At 41.3% G+C, this 23707-nt stretch overlaps 2 protein-coding genes across 3 annotated transcripts in view; one reads left to right on the forward strand and one right to left on the reverse strand.

Moving 5' to 3' along the window:
- The window catches only part of MCPH1 (microcephalin 1), a 1654378-nt gene that overhangs the window by 1056424 nt on the left and 574247 nt on the right, over positions 1–23707 (forward strand). The gene's annotated exons all lie outside the window — the stretch shown is intronic.
- Positions 1–23707, reverse strand: part of ANGPT2 (angiopoietin 2) — a 190159-nt gene that overhangs the window by 35431 nt on the left and 131021 nt on the right. Inside the window, exons 4-5 of the mRNA XM_078647931.1 lie at positions 22833–23065; positions 9930–10060 (exon numbers count right to left, since the gene is read on the reverse strand). Coding sequence (XP_078504057.1) covers positions 9930–10060; positions 22833–23065 — 364 coding nt within the window. The remainder of the gene's footprint in view (positions 1–9929; positions 10061–22832; positions 23066–23707) is intronic.

A 23707-nucleotide genomic window follows, 5' to 3' on the forward strand; every position in this document is an offset into this window, starting at 1 on the left:
CCATTGTGGGCCACTGCAAAGTGGCCCTGCGGGCACATGTAGTGCCCCCACTCACCTCCATGCACCATGTGCCAAAACAACATGGCGCATGGTACACGGTCCATGGACGAGCAGGAGGTTCTCCATATCACAGCGACTTGTGCTGCAGCCCTTTCCCTTGGCCACAGCACGAGCCGCCATGATACCGAGCACTTTCCAATGACTAGGATGGCAGTCATATCAAAATGCGGTGGTCGGACTGCCGTCTGCTTGTTGGCCGGTCTCCTGACTGCTTCAATAGCAGGCAGCGGGCCGACCGACCGCCATAGAAATCAGGGCCTGAGTGTGCAAGTCTACATTCCAATCTTGCATTTGGTAGATTTGTGGAACCAATCAAGGTTTATTTACATTTGATGGTCTGCATTTTCTATGTTCAAATGTCTCACATGATTGCAAATGTCTCACATGATTTGTGAGTTTGCCCTGATTATAGGTACTTTCGTTGGGTCATTGCTCCTCCCCGTCTTCGACAGCTCCAGAAAAATTTGTGGCAGGCACTTACCTAAGACTTAGACATTTCCAGCCGCAGTTTGAGATGGTCTGTTTGCCTTCCAAATTAGTTCTTATTACTAACATTGTCCTGTTACTTTCCCCTACTTTGTTTTGCTCTTACTCTCTTTTTACCTTTCATATCTTTTTGTGTTCAAGCAAGTTTTTACTACATGACCAAGATTGGACTGCAGTACATGAAAAGCAATAGAGTTTTTAGTCTGCCTTCAAAATGTGGGTGAGTTTTGCTGCTGCAGAGGACTAATGTTCCTGTTTAGAGTGTTTGTTTCAAAATCTGCTAGCGGGAGGAGCCGTCTCATGCCCTACCCCCCAAAAAAACATCTAGAAGGTCTGACTTGCTTGCTTCAGTATGAATCTGTTTTTCAAAATCTCGTAAGGCTCTTTTTGGTTCAGAGATATGGCCGCAGCTTGCTCACCGACACATGCTGCTCTGGATTTTTATGATGGAACCACTGCTTCTATTGGGTTTTATAGTTTTGCCCAATGTCACTGTGTGCTTGATGAAGGCGAGACTGCCATTCTTTGCAAAAGCATCCATAAGAGTCAAATATCCTTCAGTTTACTTATAAAGAAATCCTGCCTGAAGAAGAAATCTGTACATTAAAGCATCTAAAACTTGAATCACTACATAGGCAACCCATAATGTTCCTGATTCCTTTTACTCCGACCTCTAGGTGTGCACATGAGGTCTTGTCTTTTCAAGTGGATGGTATGATTTACTTTAGACTCACTGTTAAAGAAACGTTCTTCACGCTTTGGAGCTCTTTCAGTTTTCAAAAAGAAGATAAAGTGAGTCATAGGTTTTAAGTCCTGTGCTCTGGAATTCAGAAGTGTGGTCTGCATTTAAATTATTCATGGCAAAAGTATCTTCTGTTTGTTTAGCTATATTTTGACAACACAGTTTTAAGGAGAAATTTACCATCACATTTCGAGTCTTTCGGCGAGTGGAGATACCCTTCAGATCAGTGGTGGTTGCTAGAATTCCTTTCTAGGCCCTTGTGCCTTTTTTAAATAAAAACTAAGCTCTCTTGATTATGAAATGCCTGAGTTATATGTGGTGCCATTTCAACTAATTGAAGATAAGCTCCACCTAATGACAGAAGGCAAGCGGAGGTCCTAAAGCAGCAGTGTATCGCTTTAACAAAATAGCCTGAAGCCAAGTCAGTTTGCATAGCAGAAGTGATTAAGCAAATAGATCAGGAGTCTCGCGGGAACATTTTAGTGGCGCAAATGCTACTTTGCCTAGCAGAGTGCATGGGTTCACATTCAAGAGTGTGGGCAACCTCAGTGAGCTTTAAGTTTTAATGTGATGAATTATCTCCTGATATATATATATCAGGAGATAATTCATCACATTAAAACTTAAAGTTATATATATATATATATATATATATATATCAGGAGATAATTCATCACATTAAAACTTAAAGCTCACTGAGGTTGCCCACACTCTTGAATGTGACCCCATGCACTCTGCTAGGCAAAGTAGCATTTGCGCCACTAAAATGTTCCCGCGAGACTCCTGATCTATTTCCTTAATCACTTCTGCTATGCAAACTGACTCGGCTTCAGGCTATTTTGTTAAAGCGATACACTGCTGCTTTAGGACCTCCGCTTGCCTTCTGTCATTAGGTGGAGCTTATCTTCAATTATATATATATATATATATATATATATATATATATATATATAAATATATATATTTTAAAGTCACGACAAGCAGTTGGATAGTTTTGTACAAAATGGCTCTGGATCCTCTTAGTCAAACGTGTTATGGCATAATAGGATACACCACAGGAAGCCAGTATCAACAATTTTATATAACTTTTATGCTATGTATGGTTCATTAAAATTACTAGCAAATTCGCCTTTCTTGAAAGACCTGCAACAAACCAACTTGTTTCTGGCTCTTTGAAACACTTTAGTACATGGCATTTTGTAAACCTTCCTTGTCGTCCGTAGTTGTTGCAAATTTCATTGCAATATTAGGATACTGGTAGGGCACCTATATTGCATTACAGCCGTCTATGAAGATCAGGGACCCAAAATTTGAAAGCAATGGGATGCCACAATTTAGGAGCCAGTTGCCAAACTCATGCAATACACTCGTGATCTGTATCCTTCTGCAAAGATCCCAGCAGAAGCTGTTCAGCAGATCACTGTGAGCGCACTGGGACAGATGGCGTGATCTCAGCTTCCAAATAGGGTGGGACCGAGTCATTCTTGCACTTAAAGCCCATACAATTAGATCTGGGGTTGCCCAGTAACCATTATAGGGACAAGGAAAAAAAATTGTCATAGGACTCATAAGCCAACATTTTCACAAAAACAAGTGAGGGAAGATTTTGTCTCCAGCTTTGCAGAATTGGTGTAATGCCTTAACTGATAGGGGCAATGTAGACTGTTTATGGTTATGCTTACATGTAAGTTTCAAATTCAGACATGTGCCTGGCCCCCACATGAAGGCAAATACCTGCCTTGAAAAAGCTACATGGAAATAACATGTTGTCTTTTTATGCTTTTAGCAATAATATTTAGTAAATGCTCTATGGCACAGAAATGTTTCAGTAGGACAGATAATTGAACCACGAAGAGGGCAAAGTAATCTGAGAAACAGAATCCTTGTGTGTTTAGGCAATAAGATATACAGCCATGCTAAAAGCAACACTACGCGTCACTACACGTATGCAGAGCATACTGCATGAGCATGCTTCTAGCAACATATTTCATGGATGGCAACATTGCATCTCTCTGTTGCTCGAGTTTGCAACACTTTCCTCAAGACACATGAGACTTACGGACATTTCTTCCAAGTTTTGTGTTTACAACAGTGCCTAATTTGTAAAAGATTAAGTGGCGGTACCCAACCACGGTTGGTGTTACCAAATGTTGGAGGTGCTGAAAGCCTAGGTTGCCTTGTCTTGATTCCACCTCTTGCCTCTTTAATTCACCACCCTACACTTCCTCTCCCTTTATCTCACTCTTGTAGTTTTTTTCATCCTTCCTTTCTCCCTTTGGCAGTGTTTTCCATCTTTCTCTTCCTCCTCTTTCCCCCCTTTTTGCCTTTCTCTCTTTTTATGTGGCAAAGTCCGATGATGATAGATAGGTCCCGGTTCCCAAAAATGACTGGAGGTTAACCCCATCGGCAACCACCGGCTCAAATTAACTACTGGTTTACAGCAATTGTCTGTCAACTGCAACAATAACTATAATAAGATACTCACCTTCTTGTTTTTATACACTGAATATGTACATAAATAAAAGTGCTAATTTAGCAAATGTAATTGTTCGATCTAATGCACCTCAAGACTCCAAAACAGAGTTCTTGTCCCCCTAAAAGATCCCATCTCATGATATGTAGTTAAATGGGTTGAACACATTCTATATACAGCAAGAATTAATGTTCATCGCTCAGTTTGTGGTTGGAATGTCAATCAAGACATGAAAAAAAAAAAGAATGCTCGACGGACTTAGTCTTCACATCTCAAAGACTGGGATCCAGAAAGAATCATTATTTCCAATGCTATGAAAGAGACATATACTCAATAGAAAGAACCCATTTTTAGTCATCAGAATAACAGTGTTTAAGAGATCAAAATTGGAAAGCTTGAAACACAGCAGTACAAGTCTTCAAGCATTCTTTAGGTCTAGCCTTTACACAACTTTAGCTGTCTCAATAGACTATTGTTTTTCCAAAACAATGATACATAATAAACGGAAAAAGAGGAACTTTTGGTCAGCATTATTCAGCCTCTGGTCTGCTAAATTGTGATTCGTATTTTACTTCTGTCCACCACACCATCCAGTATGGACAGGGAGTCAGCCCACTTAACCCTTTAGCTCCCTTCTTGAGTGACTACAAAGAGGATGTGCACATTTTTTTAATCTGCCCAAAAATATTTCCTGTTTCTTCAGTGCTGGGTCAAATTGTGCTTTCAAAACCTTTTTTTATATGAACTTTCAAGTACCCTTTATTTGTTTTGCCTGGACTTCGGGTGTCAGTTAGATGGTTACAGTTGCATTTAGAGAGTGTCTGTGACATTGTAACATTGTAGCTACCTACAATACGAATATTTGGGTAGGTTGTCATTTAATCTTGTCTTGTTGACAAACAATAATGGCAAAAATGCATGATATAACTGAAAGGCTTTTTAGGTAAAACATAACTAGTAAAACAGTCACATCAGTGATTTCTTTTTATTTACTTTTTTACGGCAAGAATATGGCGGCCCCATTTAGGTGGTGACATAGTTTCTTTTTTGTCTTTTTAGTTTAATGACACAAACTTGCAATAAAAAATAAAAAAACATACAGCTTGCCACAGTCAAACCTATTGACTTTGTAAATGTTTGTTTATTTATTGATAAAGCTTCATTGCGTAGCAATGCTCCTATGCCCCGCTCTTCAGCAATTATTTGCAGGATAGTACATTTTGGAGACAGTGTAGTTGGTTGGCTGTGGTCTGCATTACCAGATTTTTTTTGCTTATGAGTAGAACTGTGGAGTACACGTTTTCCTAATGGAAGCTTAACTTTTTTGTTCTGATCAGTCAATCCAGTTGTTTTCAAGGCTTGTTCAATGGGTGAACATTTCTAGTGGCAAGTATAGATCTAGTACTTTGAGAACACAAATCAGATACTTTGAGAAGTAAAGGGAAAAAAGTTCTGCCACTATTTAAGTGTCTAGAAAAAACGGTAAAAGAAACTTGGAGGTAACTGTTGATGATGAATCTTGAGGACCATGTATCTGCCTCAGATGTTGTGTCAATCTTTGGAAATTTATGCCACTTCTGTCCTTGCAACACTGGCCTTATTGTTTGGGGTCTTCTTAGCTGAAGAATAGGCTAATGCAAGTCCCTGTACTCTGTCTAACAAAAATTGTAACTTGATCACTACAGGGCCATTAAAATGTGGGAATTAGACTGACCTAAGGTAAAAGAATGAGCACCTCTGTTGTGAGGTAGTTTCCCTACGCTAATTGAGAGTGACATTACATATCAAGTTCAAGCGTGAATGCTCATTGTTAAGATTGGAACATAGATGTGTTCAAAGAAGGTGTGTTTGGTGAACCAACACTTGCTTGCTATCCTCAAATAAAAGCTTTTGACAGAAGATGCATGATCTAACTCTGAAAGTCATCCATATATGGAACTGCTTTAGTTTGCATCTTCCCCTAGAAATCTGTCCCTGCCAGTCGGTGTCGAGTTTCAGAGAGCATTTTAAAATTGACCATTCCTGGATTAAGCTGTTGTTAGAAGACACTAGGCCCCCAATCAGCGAGTTGTTGGTTACTCATGTCCAATTAGGTTCATTCATATTGTATCATCCTCATACTCTGACATTGCCTACTTCTGTGGTGTTTAAAATGTGTTTAGTTGGTAAATGGTGATAAAATCATAATATTAGTAATCTCGACCATTTAAATGCTGACTTCCACAAGCTGAATTGCTTCTTGATGTTTACATAAATACTTAATACTTGTAGTAACCATTGTCTACATTGCCCCGAAATGGCAAAAATTGTGGACCGAGGGAACCACATGAAAACAAGGTAAGAATGTTGTTAATATTATCGTTTGATGCTTTAGCTGACCCACAGTGGCCTGTTCCTAAAGTTGGAAATGATGATAGGCTGTCTTGGCCACCCCAAATTCGAACCTATATAAGGCAGTTTGAACACCCATCTCTGCAGTGGATGCTTACTCCACTGGATTAACTATACCAGCATTAGTTAGTTGGGTTCAGATCTGTATTAGTATTTTTACACTATAAAAAGTTTGTTATTTTAATGTTGTTATATTTTATAAATTATGTATATTTTCCTGCTTGTCCTGTTGTAAATATTTTAGTGTATTAGAAGGCGTGGTTACAAAGCATCCTCTCTGGGGAGAGGATGTACCCTTACGGCTTGAGCCATCGACCTCAAAGCTGAGGACCGGGTTCGAGTCTCGGCAACGGCACTAAAAATTCTGTGATTATGGGCAAATCACTTAATCTCCTCGTGCCTAAAAAAAAATGAATGTGTCCTCATGTAACGAAATTAGTGCTCATGTAAAGCTCTCTGATACCTGATGTCTCGGGTCTAGTTTGCGCTATATAAAACTAACAAAAACTAAAAAACATCATTCTAGCTTGTTAGACCATATTCTCTTGATCCATTGTATGTTGATGACGTTGGTTGGCTGCCTTATCTGTTTAAATCCCTAAAATACACACATTACAAGGTACACACGGTTCATACACATAAAACATTTGTGGACCCACATGATCTGGATAAGTGCCCTAAACCCTCCTTAGGCGCTGCGTCTTTAGGAGAATACCTCGGTTGCACTGTTAAAGCACGCAACCAGCTGTGTCACCGCATAAGTAGCTGCTGGGTGTTTTGCAGCAGTGTTACTCATGTTATATTTGTGTTCCATGCCAAGTAGCTTGTTGAGTGGCTCAGACAGCAAAGGCCTAAGAGGCTGACATCTGTGAAGGAAATACCCAACACAGAGTACATGGTCCTGAACTGCTGCCCTCTCAGAGGAAACGGAAATATTCCTCATCACCCTAGTGGTGGCAATAACATGGCCCACTAAAAGCCGTATTCACATCTCGCCTGCGCCCTCGGTGTATATTTCAACTTTTGCAACATTTTGAAATTGACAGTTGAATTAGGAAAGTAAAATATGTAATGTCTTCTTTAATATACAGGACACTTACGCTGTGATGGGGGAAGAAAACAGTTGTATGCGTAGAAACAATTTGTTTATGAGACCTCTGGGAGGTCAAAGGTGGTGTAAAGAGGAAGAGTGGAAAAAACATATACAGACACTGGGAAGTTATGCCAAGTGAACGGGGGTCATTCTGTTTCCTGGCTGGAATGGTAATTTAATGCGACACTGACATCTTGTACGGCACAAAATGGGAACACATGTACTGCAGAATTGAAAACAATTATGTGCTTTGATTTTTTTTTTTAAGTCGATCTGCGAATCTTCCAGAAATGTGCTCAGAGAACAGCTTTTGTTTCTGCAGATCTGCTCCTAAAACACATCATGTTTTAATTGCAGGAGCTCTTTTACGTCTTTTGAAGTAGTCCCTTGACAGCTGTGCTAACTTTGGAAGAACCATTGCCACTCTAAAGCAACACTGCCTGGGGCGAGCGCTGAAACACTCCATCATGCTTAGATAACCTGAAATGGGCTTGTTAGTGTTTTACACTCCTCTCTCATTGGTGGGAAGTCTGTTGCTAACACTCATATGGCATGAAGCGCTTTTATATTTATTCATCATGTATGTCAGCGTCTTATGTCCTTTCAGAGAAGCTACTTGATCCCTGTCACCCCCTGATATGTGTACGTCGCCCCCTCGTCTCATACGTGATTCCCCTGGTGTATGTAAGCCCCCCAGGTATACGTGAGCCCTCCTGATGCCTGTTCACACAGTAAAATCACTCTAGCTTGTCTTTACCAGGGTGTTGATTAGTTTACCTCGGGTGCGGCAACACGAAAGTAACTTTATAATTGCCATTGAATTAAAGGGTACATGTGATTGAAATAGATAATCGTTCATGATAAATCACAAAGCTTAAACCATAAAAAGAACAGAAAGAATACACTGGAAGCAAATGCAAGGAAAACATACAGCATATTTTTTGCAGCAGTAAAAAAATGTGCCTGAGATTGCATGTCTGTCACACTGCTAAAGCCATTTATGTAGGGTAGGAACACTGCAGCTAAAGGGCTCCTCAGGGAGGCCATTCCATGCCTCTATATGTGCTTTGACTCTGGGGCTGAGATGCCAGAGAGCTTAGTTTGAGGATGACCTTCCTTTCATTTCTGGCGTCCAGGTAGATGAACTAGTTTCAAGCCTGGTTTGCTACGCGGACAGGGGTTTCTTGTGATTGACCATTAGGAGTCATATCCTGAGCATGTTTGATTGGTCCATAGTGAGACAGGTCATCATGTTTACTCCTAGCTTCTTTGGGATGTGGGTCGTCCGTTGGTCCATAGAGGTAGTATTCCCTTTTATGGATTACCATGTCAGACACTAAGGTACTACAAGTTTCTTGTGTACAGTGGTTTGGGTCTGGATATCCCCCTTCTTGGGTTAGACTGCAAGACGCTTCAGAGGTCACTGAGTAGCCCTGTCACTTTGGGCCTTTATTGCAATGAAATAACTTTAGGGTCAAAGCTATACTTGCCAAGGTTATGAACAAGTTAAGCGTTTTTCACATTGTGTATCACCTAGACATGGTGTCACCTGTCTAATAGTTGTGAACCTGAACATTGTGTTTGTTACTACCGTGCCTTATGCAGAAACTCCATTCAGATTTTTGTCAGTGCTGTGATCAGTATATAATAATCAGAATGTAATATTTTCTATCTATTAAAATGCACAATATATGTATTAATAGTGTTGTAAGTGTTTTGTAGATTGTCAAGTGTTTAAGTTAAGAAGTATGACAGACCGATGTATTTACTAAGTCAAACACACTTTTGTTGAGAAATTGTTGATAAGGTTGAGAACTTTTATAAATCACTTTCAATATGCAATTTGAACTTTCTTCCACCTTTATCTGAGATGCATTTAATTATAGGGAGCCATATTAATTTCACCATGTGATGTTGGAAAGCCTTTGTATTCTAAGAAGCATGCACGATAAAGCCATAAGTCCTCGCTTAAGTATGGTAGGATGTTCGCCAAATGAAGGATGTGGCACCTCCTTACCCGGCCGACTGTATATTAAGTTTCTTGCCCTGTAAGCTGTCTCTTTTCATCAAATTGGCTCATGCTTTCATGGCAAGAGCCACTTTGTTGAGAAAAAACAATCAACAGTCAGCTCATCATTCCATGGCAACATGAGGGTCTGGACAGCACGATATACATTTTCCAAGCACAGACCAACTAAGACAGGTATCTGACCTCGGAAAATGTAAAATGAATGTCCTCACACGCTGGGAGTTTATCCCTGTGTCCTAAGGGACTTTTATTCACTTTTTCTGCATGAATCTTCCATGGTTCCCATAGGATATTCAGAAAGCAAAAAAGCTGTCCTGCCTTCTGATGCTATTTCTGCCAGGGGTCTGACCACTTATGGGGTTTTCCTGAAGGTGGACTAGTGGCTGTGCCTTTGGGAAAATTGACATCCCTGAACTTTAAATTAGGCAGTGGATGCATGAGGTAGAAGGGGCATTCACCAGGTAATGGCAAGTGCCTCACTACTGCTCACCTCTAAATGATCAAAGTAGTCCTCAACTGCACTTTGATAAAAACGCCTTTGAACTCTGATCTTACCTTGGTAGAAATCCACTGCATTGCGTGATGAAGGCCGATAAAGCCAATATATCTGAGATGTGGCAGTACATTGTGCAAAATTCGAGGAAGGATGTCCTACCTTAATGTTGTCTGTTGTATTGTTGAGAGTTAAGGTATAGATGCCACTGGTTGTAAGCCCCGATTTGTAAGCTTGAGCGCAGTCTCTGAAACTGAGCTGTTCCTCTTTAGTCAAAAAAGAAGTCTTGATAGCTAAAATTAAGGAAAACAATCTTTTATCTGGTTGGTACAGAATATAGTAGAACAAAAAAGAAGCATTTAAAACAAGACAAAATAACTCACACCATCTGACGTCAATATGCTTGTAATAAAAATATTATTAAATAGCGCTAATATACAATTTATAGATAGAACTATACGGGTTCTTTCGAGCAAGCGGGTTTATTTATGTCATAATCACAGGAATATATGATTCCTATTGGTACCAAGCATAGGTACAATTGGCTTTTAATTACTGTAATCTGAAAATATCGGTTTAACACAAGGATGGCTACAAACAATATTAATAAAGAAAGGGGAAAAATATTGGCCAAGGTAAGCACTAGCCCACCAGTGAATTTCTTTTTGGCAGAAATGCCCATTTGATCACTCACAGTGGAAGATAGCCAGTGACTGAAGTAAGCTTACCCATTGCCATATGGCATGGTGGGGAAGCAAAACGTGGCAGTTGAACAGACCAACGGATGAAAAAAGTGTGCCCAAAGCTCCCATATGTTGCCATATATATTTGTGAATCTTTAGGTCTGCCATTAGCCAAGACCTTTCCATGATGGTACAATTATATATATCACACTTAAGGGCAGCCACACCTCTTCATCCACTGGTATGTTTTTGTGTCATTTACATTTTTCTCATAAACACTACAGCATGCGCCGTGGAACGGTGGGTCAGTCCTATTCAGCCATTGGCTAGGTTCCTGTTAGAAATGGGTTTCTCTAGTTGGAAATGGTTTGCACCTTGTTGAAAAAGGGACCCTTACTTCTAGTCAGGATAAGGGGGATGCACTTCTGAAATAACCCCTGCTCGCCCCATTGGTAGCTTGACACAAGCAGTCAGGCTTATCTCAGAGGCTGTATGTAAAGCATTTGCACATAATCAACAGTAATACAGCGAAAACACTACAAAAGGACATCATACAGTACTCAGAAATATCAATACTCAAACATAGACTTGAAATACAGTTCCTTGAGTCAATAGCTCCGTCCAGGGCTATTACGGTGTTGTGAACAACAAATCGAAACAATTCTGGCTGATTGCAGTGTTGTGGGCCAGCTACGGCATCGGGAAGAGCAGCAAATAGTACCTTTAGAAATGCAGGGCATCGGCCACCTCTTTTTGAGCCCTGAAGAGCCAGCATCCGCAGGTGTCAGTTCCGGAGGTCAGTGCAGAAGTTGTCGGGCCCTGGAAGTCACACGTTGCAGATCACACTCCTCGCGGTTGAAGTCACGAGTGCCGGCGATGGCAGGCATCGGGGCTGCGGTGCCATGTGCAGCTGTGTGGCGTGCGGTACCCCCAGGTCGATGGGCAGGCAGCGGCTCTGTGATGGTCGTCCCGCAACGTCGGTAAAACCAGGGCTGCAGTGCGAAGTGATGCGGTGCTCGTCACGGTGCTTGCAGGTCACAGTGCAAGCAACGGCATCATCGTTGCGGAAGTGTTGTCGTCGGCTGACAAACTAGAGTTGATGACGCTGGCATCGGTAGGCCAAGGCTGCGGTGTGGGATGATGGAGGTACATCGTGTAACTTATGAGCTGTGCCCTCAACCCACAGTGCAAGCAGTGGCGCTGATGTCGGCATGGAGCAGCGTTGTCGGTGATACCAGGGCAGTGGCATGAAGTGGGGCGTGCAGAGTGCAGTGCTCACAGGTCACGATGCAAGCGTTGTGGTGCGAGGTGCTGCAGTGCCCTCTGTGGAGCCTTCAGGTCACTGAGTCAGCAGCAGCATCGTTGATGGCATTGGGTTGCTTTTTCTTCTGTTGCAGCACAAAACATACAGTTCCCAGTGCTGATAGCAGATGAACTTGAAGTCTTTGCTGTTCCTGAGACTTCTTGAACAGGGGGCATGCTCTACCTCAAGCCCTTGGAGAAACTCACACAAAGAAGTTGCATAAAGGTCAGTCCAGTCCCTTGACTGTCCAAGACGGAGACAACCACTGCAGGCCAACACAGCAAAGCATTCAGCAAAGTGGTAGTTCCTCCTCACAGCTTCTCCAGCTCTTCATCTGGCAGTCTTCTTGGTCCCAAAAGAGTTCTCTGAAGCCTTTTATCTTCCTGAGAATTCCAACAGGAGGCAAGCTCTACTTCAAGCCCTTGGAGACAACTCTAACAGCAGGATGATGAAAGTACAATACAGTCCTTTCCCTGCCCAAGACAGAAGCAGCAAGCAGCAGGCCAACACAGAAGAGCACACAGCAAAGTGGCCGTTCCTCCTGACAGATTTTCCAGCTCTTCTTCCTGGCAGGTTCCTTGGTTCAGCAGTAATCTAAAGTTCTGGGGTCTGGGCCCCAATATTTACTCTAGGATCCTTGAGTACATCGCCACCACCAATATGGCCACTCAGTTACTGCTCTAGCTTTTCCAGCCATGGTCATGCTCAAAAGACCCAGACCCGGAAGACAGAGGCACGGGCCCCAGAGCAAGGGTAGGATCACAGCTAGTTGCTGTCTGCTGATCCGAAAGTATACTACGTCATAACAAACTTGGAATCTCCGGTAAGCCTTGTCTCTAACCCTGTTACAAATTGGCATGCAATTTTCCTTTTTTCAGCTACAGAGCAAGAACGTGCTATGTTACCTCCCCCTTCAGGCTGTAGACCTCTTTACTAAGGGTGAGTAGCCTGACCGAGCAATCTCTTTTTAGGTACCATCAACAGTGAGACAGCCATCCCTGCTGCTCCCCTTTACAACCACTTGACTATGAAACTGTATATTGCTTGTTATGTATTAGCCCGTTTACCAGTATGTCTTCGCTTCTAATCATACCACAGTTTGTCCGGTGCTTCGAGTCGGCGGCACCTTAGAGTATAAAAATTAGTTGTTGCCTCTCTAGTTCTTGCTAAAGTTTTTGGAGAACTATTGTCAATTGGTGTCTTTAATTTACGTGCAATTATTTGTGGTCACTTTTAGAAGTCACGTTGAGTCATTGGGATATTCTCTTATTTTCTCACCCATACGGCATAATTTTGTGCATGTATGCAACACGAGGTCTCACTGGTTTAACTAGAGGCACGTCACCGGCGACATAAAAATCTTAATTGCTATCAGCCGACACCTAATCTGATAGGTAACTCCCCCACACGTACCATCTGACGCACAAACTTTGGGTTAACTACCGTACATTGGATAAAGAGAGTTTCTCCTTCCCGCATAGGAACCCGACCTAACCACGTACGCACTCTGATGGACACCCTTAACCCTGGATAACATCACACGTCGCTCAGAACAAGTTAGTTAGCATGGGCCACAAGTATGGCCATCACCACCACTTTATCGCTTGCACGCTAGATACAACTAGTGCACGCCCAAACACAGTAACCCTTAATATTGTGCTGGGTCTCAGTCATAACAGAGAAACACCCCCTGTATTATTCAGGTGTTTTAATTGCCATTGTGTTGTCTTTCCTTCTCCCCCCCCCCTTATTTTCCTAGTCTAGTCTACTAGGGTGTTACTCTATTTTTGTCTGGTTACCACAACACCAATAAGGAGCCAGACATCTCGTAGTGCAACACACTATTTACTTAGGTCCTGATGAAGTGCCCGTCCCCCCTTGGAACTGCATACCTCTCGTAGCACCCCAATATTTATACACAGTTTCTCTTTGTTCTTTTGGACTGAGAGTGTCTGCGTGCTCAGCCCAAACCAGTTCTGTCCTCTCTGGTCCAGCTTCCCGGCAGAAGCATTGGGCAAAGGCATTGAGCAAGGGAGACCAGACCCATTCAGGTGCAAGAAAATCTCCTCCCACTACTCTAAATGCATCCTAGGTCTATTCAGCTCAGCCCTGACTCATTCAGGAAAGGCAGGACACACCTCTACCCCCCCAGTAGCTGTCTACAGTAAATGCATATCCACAGCCCCTGTCCCTCCAAAGCCAGCTAGTCAATCTACAACCCAGCAGAGGCACACAGGATGGCTAAGCAAGAAAATACCCACTTTCTAAAAGTGATATTTTCAAACACACAACATAAAAATCATCTTTACTAAAAGATGCACTTTTACATTCTGTGTTCAGGCATACAACAACTCAATTTCTTTATATTGTCCCAATGGGAAGTTATACTTGTAAGATGTTACAAAGTATCTCCCATTCTATCCCATTGGACAGATAGCCTTTCAATAGTGAAAAATAAAATACAATGTATTTCACTATCAGGACATGCCACACACACCAGTGCATGTCCTACTTTTCACGTACATGGCACCCTGCCCATAGGGGTACCTTGGACCTAACTTATCAGTGACTCACTTCTAATAAAAGGGAATGTTAGTGCCTGGCAAGTGGGCGCACTTACCAGGACGACATGGCAGTCACAACTGCGTGCAGACACTGCTGTGGCAGGTCTGAGAACCCTTTGAAAGGCTACTTGTGTGGGTGGCACAATCAGTGCTGCAGGCCCACTAGCAGCATTTGATTTAAAGACCCTGATCATACACAGTGCACTTTACTAGAGACGTAGTAGTAACTCAAATAAGCTAAAAATGGAAATACTAATCCATTTACATAATTTGCCAGAAGAGCATATGCACTTTCGCACTGAATAGTAGTGGTAAAGTGCCCAGAATCCTAAAACTAACAAAAACATGGTGACAATCCGAAGACCAAAAAGCAAAAAGTCTGGTGGTAATCCAGCTGAAAAAGTCTAGAAAAAAAAAGCGTGCTTTAGGACGTCGAAAACAAAAATAGTTTTGCTTTTTTCCCAATGTTTATTTTTTTACTTGGTAATGTCCCAGGATCTCCTAAAAAAAAAGTTTCACAAAAACCATGACAAAACAAGATTTGACAAAGGCAAAAGGCTGGCGACCAACATCTGACCTAGTGCATTTGACCCAGTGCATATTATGAGTACATGAGATCGTCAAGATTGCTTAAACTGTCTGTAGGAATAGCCTTAAAAAGAATCTACTATGCAACAGAGCAACAGAAACATTGAAATTAGGCATATTGAAGAGAGAGAAAAAAACGGGTCTGGAATTTAGGATAATCCAAAAGTTGAAATACAAGGTCTAGTAAAAAAAGAAAATACAAAAAATAGATTACTTGAGCAGTTTACATTTTGCAAACAGATGTGGGTGTGAACTAATGAATGCATGTTATTTATTTACAATGCTTCAAACAGTATTTGCGTATTGTGAGTACCTTGGCACGACCAAGGTGCACGGCCAATAATACAGAAAATTCCACAGAGCTTGCATAGGTAAGCAGAGAAGCCAAACAGGAACAGTCGTGCAGGCGCGAGACTGTCAACAACGCAGAAACATAACAGGAAGCTTCTGCTTCCTACTCTTTTCTTCAGCAGCCATGTTTCTGTTTTACTGCTTTCATTGTGTACCAGCGGAAAGATTGTTATGCGCACTTGTGCACCGTTGTTGTGAAAAGATAACAGGTAATATCTTCAACTACTCAATTCTGAGTGCAATGCAATGTAAAAAGCACTCCAGATCTTTATAAACGTTATCGTTATTTGGCAGGCCATATAAAGTTGGTTCAAGTTAACATCAAAATGTAGTTGCAAATTCTTTGTCACTATGAAGGCACAGATTTTAAGCAGGGAAATATCATAGCGCAAAAGGTGGGATTTTATATCAATAAAGTCTGTGTTTTGAAAGGAGTCATTTGCCAAGTCTAGGTTCAAGTTTAATCCTGCAGCTTCACTATTCAAATCATGCTGAGGCATTTTCACTGCCTGGTAGATACGTTCTCCCCTCTTATATGACCAAAAATCCAAGCAGCATGCTTTCGATGACTTCATTTCGAAGGCATGAGCGAATTGAGAAATGAAAGGAAATCCTTAATAAGGACCTGGCAATTCAGAAGGTGTCACTTACTCCCCACTGGCTTCCTAGGAGCCAGTATCAGATCCATGCTTATTGCACAACAGCTGAGAACCATAATGAACCTATGATCCAGTCATCCTTGAGGAGTAATAGATTACAGGACACACACAGTGTGTGGCCACCTGTAAACACCCATCTTCTGTAGAAGTGGATCAGGAACTCCCTCCCAGGTTTAAACACTAGATATGGCAGAACATAATTTGCAGATGAGGCACATGATGGTGATTGTGGTTGCATGGTGAGTATCTGACAACCGATTCACCTCCTGGGAACAGGTTGGAATGAGGGAACAGGTGGAATTTGCTTGACCAAGTCTGTCCCACTAAAAAGGTTGTCGAGGTCATCTTATTCTTTATTCTGATTTCACAAATACACAGCATTTTACGTTGTCTTATGTTGAAGGGCCCTCCGAGCTGGACAGAGGTTTGAAATATGTGACCTATGTGAAATATGTACAATCACTATACCTGTTAAATGGATAATTCCATTCATTGTTTACCTTCACTGGATGAACTGCAAACAAGGACAAACAGCACCTCCCAGCTTGTGGTGAGAAGTTCATCCAGCCCCTGTACAAAAGCATGCAGGTTATTCGGATCTCCAATTGTTTACCAGGTGTGTAAAGGAGGTGCTGCTTCAGATTCACATGAGAGGGGCCTTACATAGTTTGACTTAAGACTTACTAGAGGAAGGGGTTCCAAACAAGTAAAGTTCAACCTCTTTAGGACAGGCTACATTTCACCGTACTAATCAGCCCACACCTTGCTATCCATGAAGCGACACAGGTCTAAGCAGGCCAAATTAGATGGAGTGCTCGAAGTACTGGAGTGAAAATCCAACTTCTATATTCATTTTAAAATAGGTGGTCAAGCAACGCTCTGTCAATCAGACTTAATTCAGTGCTAAAGAATTTGGTACCAAATGATACAGCTTTACAAATTATATGGCCACATTTGAAGGTATACATACCTCACAGTTCAGGCCTATTGAGGGGGCATGGACTTGATGTACGAGTGATTTCTTACATTGGGAACCACCAGGACATACCAAACGTAAAAAATATGGGGAGGAGTTCAACAGAAAATCAAAAAAACAACCGGATAGGATATCTAGCACATATAGCTGTGAACTATTATTCCGACAATGATTGAGCAGAATCCAAGCTAAGCTCTACTTCCTCGTTAAAAGCAACATTCTCTATCACCAAGCTCGGTTAGATGAGGGTTCTCAGTGCCACATATAATATTAATATTTGTCCTTCCTGGGTGTTCTATTTTTTTAATTTGGTTTAGGTTTTGAAAAAGCAATGATACTTCCTCATGAAGATTTGAGTTAGAAATCTGCATGATTGCAATTCAGTTTGTAAGATGAGTCTGGCTGGCTGTTAATCAACATGGATAGCATTCAGACCCAAGTCCTACATTATGAATGAATGAATGAACTTGTAGAGCACACGAATGCCCGGAGGAATCTTGGCGCTGTAAGTGATAAGGATCAGTAGTGTTACTTATTTCTGAATAACCACGTTTTTAAGGATTTCCTAAATGCTAGTAAGAAAGTGGCAGATTTCAAATCCAGGGAGACTATTCCAATTCAAGGCAGTACAGATAACAAAGTTCCTGCCTCCCCATAAAGAACGTTTAAAGGAGGGAGCAACCAGATTACTGGCAGAGCTAGACTGCAGTGTTCTGCTGGGCAAATACCATTTGAAGCGATTCTTCAGATAATCAGGGCCTTGTCCATGGAATGCTTTGAATGCAATACATAGGGTCTTGAAGGTAATAAGCTACTTTACGGGGAAAAAATGTAACCTGCTTATGGCCTGGATGCAGATTGAAATCTGGGAACATTCAGGAGCATTCGCATTGCACAGTTTTGCAAAATCTGTTCAAGGATCTTTTTTGCAGCTTTTGGTAAAGGCCCTTGCAGTAGTCTAACCAAGATAGAACTAATGCAATGACAACTGTCTTCAATAGGTCAAAGGGAATGAATTGGGCAATTATATAGAACGAAGCAGATATGGCCGTTGCTAACTTGATCTTTAAAGGTAAGTTTCTCATCAACTATAATGCCTAGGATTTTTACCTTCTTAACAGGCATAGGGAGGGTACTTAAATCATGAGGCCACCAAGAAGGGGACCAGAAGGAAACATTGTTGCCAAATAAGATAACTTCAGTCTAAGAAGAGTTAAATTTAAGACAGTTGTCGTTCATCCAATTGCTGACTGCTCTCATGCATTTATGGAAAAACTCACCTGTATAATGGTTACTGTTAGAGAGCAAGACAACAATCTGGGTGTCGTCTGCGTAGGATACCAATGAGAACCCAAAAGATTTAGTCAACCTGGCCAGGGGCGTAACATAAAGGTTAAACAGGGCCGGGCTCAATGATGAGCCCTGAGGGACCTCGCAGGCAGGAAAAAGGGCTCAGATGTAAACTACTTAAGGGTAGCCAATTGAACACGATCTGAAAGGAAGGAATGTAGCAAAGCCAGGCCTGTATCTTTGATCCCAAAGCTCTGTAAAATGTCAATCAACAGAATGTGATTGACTGCATCAAAGGCTGCGGACAAATCAAGTAAGATAAGGACTGTACTGCCACCCCTCTGTAGTGTTGACCTAATTTCCTCGGTGGCCACGATTAGTGCCATTTCGGTGCTGTGGCTGCTTCTGAATCCAAACTGTGTGTCATCTAATAGATGGTTGATCTCTATGAAAGAAGCCAGTTGGAGGTTAATGGCATTCTCTACCATCTTGACTGGAAGAGGAATCCAGGAGATGGGCCGATAACTGTTTGGGTCTAACAAATTTAAATAAAGCCTTTTTATTAGTAGGATGACCCAGTCCGATTTCCACTGTTTAGGAAAGTGTCCTGAGATGACCATGTCGCTAAATATCAGTCAGGTGAAAAGCCACGATGTCAGGTGCTAGTTGAACATGGGTTCAAAGGGGATTTTGATTTAATGGTCAGGATAGCCTGTTTTACCTGTTATACTGTGAGGTGATTCAATTCCCCAAAAGTGTTTTTTCCTGAGATCACAAGTGAGGTGGCATTACTCATAAGATAAATAGGGTTGTTTGTGGAAAACCTATTGAAAATGTCCTCAACTTTCTTCTGAACGAAATTATAATGAGAGTTGCAGAAAGCCTGACTGCATCCTGCTGAGTTACAAGTAGGCATCATAGTAAGTTTGGTAACGTTCTGAAAAAGTTCTTTAGTAGTTTTTAGCCAATTCAATGTGTTTAATTAAAACATCAGATTTTTCTTTCAGTGACAGGTTTTATGTTCTGCAATGCTGTGTTACCTTTTCCAGCATGCTATAGTCCTTCCTCCATTGGTGTAATTAAAGCAGGGTCCCGGAGGTTTTCTTCTCTTGTGTGTTCTGCTTTTGGCAGGTTCAAGAATGTTAAATGAGGACGTCAGCCAGTCTGAATAGTTCATGGGCAGTTGGCCTATGTCGGATGTCTATTTTGGCTGAGTCCATGCTAGAAGCAGATTAAACTCAGTGGCCTACATTATGTGCCAGGCATGAGAGACTTGTGTCTTATGGGGGATCTCGGAAGGGGGAGCTTTAACATGGAGCTCAATTTCACAAATTCCAGCTCTGTGATGAGTCCAGGTGAACAGGAGGGTAACTGGGCTGGTGATAAAGGGATCATTTGTAAAGATTCCATTGAGGGTATCCCCAGCCAGGTGTGTGGGGTCGTCGACTATCTGTGAAAGACCAAGACAGGACAAGGTATCTACTAGTGTTTCTGTGTCATGATCTAGTTGGCTCTCTAAATGAAAGTTAAAGTCACCCAATATTGGAAATTCAGATTTGAGGGAAAAAGATTCAAAAGGGAGCTGATTGCTTGTATGAAGGTGGATCTCTGCATAGGGGGGACGATAAACAAGAAGGCCATTAACAGACTGCTTTTGGTTAATTCAGTGTTAAATCTAAATGCTTCACATTGAGGAAGCTGGCGTAAGAATTACGGCATAGGTATCTCGGTAGATAAAAGCTAACCCGCCATCCTTTCTAAGAACTCTGTCTAATCTTAAAATGGCATAACCGGAAGGTACAGCTGCAGCCATGTCTAGTCCTGACGAGGCGTCAGCCCAGGATTCAGTTAAAAAAAACATGTCTAACTGATATGTGTCCGGGAACTCTATAAATTCATATTTGTGTTTCACCAGGGACCTGGAAGAAATCAGGGCACAGATGATTTTAGAGCCCTGAGGAAAGATATTCTTGCCCACAACCATTTCCACAAGGCCCTGAGGCAGGTCATCACCTTGTGTGTTAGGATTTATGATCCTAAGACTGCATTTCGGGCATGTAGAGCTGAGGGCGTCCTTAACAAGATATGGACTCAATATAGGACAGTCAGTGACCTTACCTGATACATTGAGGGACAGAAGGTTGCCTCTAGAATAGGGCTGATGTAAATTTCGAATTTCAGTTCAAATACCTTTGTACTCTTCTTGTTGTGTGTAGTCCAGTAGTATTTATTTATTTGCATCTAGGAATATACCTTAACTGCTGACTATGAGCATCTGGCCTTCGTAACCACACTATGAGGTGCAGAAAGATCACCCTAAATTCACTGGTCCTGCAATCGTAGCAACTGGTCTAACAATAAAATTTAACATGATGGGTATTTTACACAGTGCATTTCATAGATGGGTCATCTTATTTGTGGTATATACTTTTAAGCGCTATATTTCCCCCTAACCTACTAAAGAGTTATTGTTCTGAGGGATGGGTGGACTTTTCTGGCAGTACCTCACTGTTAAGGATCCCCTTTATATTATCTTTTCAGTCTTTGGGCGAATCCATGTTGTTGGTTTTTGGTGGTTATAATGACCAATTTTTTTTTTACTTTGGCAAGATAAGATGGTGCCAAAACATAAAGCTCCCTATGGTAGAGACAGAGACAGCTGAACAATATTGGAAATAAGGGGAAGATCTTAAAGTTAGTGTTTCAGTCCCTGCCATAAGAATCACATATTTTCCCCTGTTCCATTCGATATGTACTTGGAAACCCTAAGTGTGATTTCAAATATGAAGGAATAAGAATTCGGCAATATGCCAATGATTCCCAAGAATACATGTGAATATCACCCTCTGTCTCCCACGACCTACACTATGACTCTCCTTATTACTGTTGACTATGCTTGAATGTGATTAGCTCATTCCACACTTAATATATTCTATTTTCTGTAAATTGTGAAGTGCTCAGTTATCTATGTGGCTAGGTTTATGCTACCTAATTACGATTAATAAATAAATAAACCAGATGTAGAAAAGTACCAGCCACCTAAAAGGATTGAGTGACCATAGGAAGGCTGTGACAAAAGACGCAGAGTGTAAAACCGGGAGTAATGAGAAAGAGGAGGAGCACGTCAAAAGAGGGCGGAAAGGGGTCCAAGCAGCAGAATATCATAGCGCCTATTTAGGTTAGCAGTGCCAGAGAGGAACTACTGAATATCGCATATGTCATGTGAGCCCACTGTACATAAAAAAGTCTTGAGGCCATATCTGTATCTCAGTTCATCTGCTGCCCTCAAGCTAATCCTGGTAAGGCGTGTGAGCTCCTACAGAAAGACATGAATGCAATTTATGTGCTCTGGCACCGGCCACACTCTGCTACTACTCTCATATGCTGTAAAAGGAGGGTTCTTAAGTGCTAAAATCAAAGACACAACAACACAGATCAGTAACCTATGCAACTGCATTTGGATATAGTTATTTAATTTCTATCACCTTGTGTTGCCAAGGTACAATAAGCCATGATTTGGAAGCTATGTCTTCCTGCCTGCCTGACGTCTTTTTTCCTTGCTTTCCGAGGCTTCTAATGTGCTACATATACAGCTATTAATAACCAATGTAATTTAACACTTCCAATTTTAGTATGTATTATTCATAGTTGTAATTTATATAAACCTACTAAATTAAATATAACGGGCTGGACAGCAGTCTTGATGCTAATGGCATGATTTGTCAAGGGTGATCTGTCCTTCACTGTGACTAGATGAAGAGGGCCTGGGGATTTCAGGGACGTTCTTGTTTCTTTAAATGATAGTGGCATGTCAAGAGCTGGCCGCAAATTCATTTGTAATCTCAAGAATTCACATTCCCCTGAAAGTCATCCCATCATTTTATGTCATGGAGCCCTACTCTACTTTATCCTCACTGAAAATACAACCCAACCATCTAATTTGTTTATATTCTTGGAATGGTATTGTACTAGTGCCAAAATGTAAGCTTGTGTTTGGCCGCAGATATCTGTTCTCCAAAAGCGACACGCGACAGCATTTTGTAGTACAAATGTTCACCGGGTGGCAGTACAAAAATTTGAGAAAATCGGTCCACCTTGAGGACCAGTTGTATTTTTGCTTTCTGCACTTGATTCCAGGGATAGAGATATTTCTAGGCATTTGCCATGTTGGAAGTAAAAGAAGGTGAGGCATGGGGAAAAAAACTCATTGCACGAGGATAGCCAACTTTGGTTAAGGGGTGCAGCAAGAATTGGATTTTCCCGTGCCTTACAAACAAAAAACTCCCCAAACGTAATTCCCCATGCCATAATCGGCTTCCAAAATGAGAGATTTGCAATCAGAACGAGTGACATAAAAAACATCTTCCATTGCCCCAAATTGAACGGTAATTTAACAAAAGAAAATTCTAAAGCATGCATTTTCTGTGGCAGTCTTATTTATAAAGAACTAAGAAAATAATTTTAACTGCCAGTGGTACCTTCTCTAGTAACCATTTTAGAAACGTATAGGTTTGTTCTACCACCTGAAGAAAGTGAGCCTTGGGACTAGCAGAGTCCCTTTTCTGTCTCGCCCAATGTGTGGCTGCCAAGCATCAATACTACAGATCTCACTAATTGGGTGACACTGACACTATTACATTCTGTAACTTACAGTTTGGAGGCGTCATCATGGTAAGGAGGTTGTGAACAGTCTCCATGAGGTCCTGCTGCTGTTTTTGAAGAAACGAGTTGTTAACAGTCGCTGATACTAGCTGCTTCTCGAGCTCCTCAATGACTGAATTCTGTCTAGACACCAGCAGTTGAAGCTGATCTTTCTCATCCTTCATCGATTGGATCTGCACTGTGTGCTTATCCTCCAAGTCAAGAACCTTCTTCTCTAAAAAGCTGATCAAGGAAAAAGAAAATGTTAGCAAATGCTCAATTTTTTTCTGCCTGCAAGAAATGTGTTATTTCTTTACAATAAATGAGCTTGTGCATACTTTTTTTATATGCTTTTTTCAACAAGCGATAAAATGTTATTGCCAAAACAACAATTTAAAATATTGGAATGGCGAGTGTGATCCTTCCTTTACATGTATAAAACAATGTATTTAATGAGGATTAAAATACAGTGGATGTCTGAGTATTAAGATGAATTTGTAGTCATCTAATCTATGGTCCTCGAGTTGTGCTAACGTTACTGTCTATTTACTGCAACAATTCTGTTTGTAAAGTGACTGTGGAGTTTAGTCCAAAAATTCACATATGGAGCTGTAATGTTAATCACAAGAGCGGCACGCTCCATTTAACAAATAAAAAACATAGTTAATTTAAATTTAATTTAACATAACGTTACTACAAAAAAATATCACGGAAAGGCACAAGTGATATAATATTTTCTGCTGATTTCCATGCAGTATATCACATGAATGCAAAACCAACAGTTGATGGACAGAATGCAGAACAATGTCATACATTCACCCTAGTATAGAGATCCGGGCCTAAATCCATCGTTTTTTTGCACTCCACACCACCCCAGTTCAGACA

The sequence above is a fragment of the Lissotriton helveticus genome, chromosome 6, assembly GCF_964261635.1.
Source record: "Lissotriton helveticus chromosome 6, aLisHel1.1, whole genome shotgun sequence".
Taxonomy (NCBI): Eukaryota; Metazoa; Chordata; class Amphibia; order Caudata; family Salamandridae; genus Lissotriton; species Lissotriton helveticus.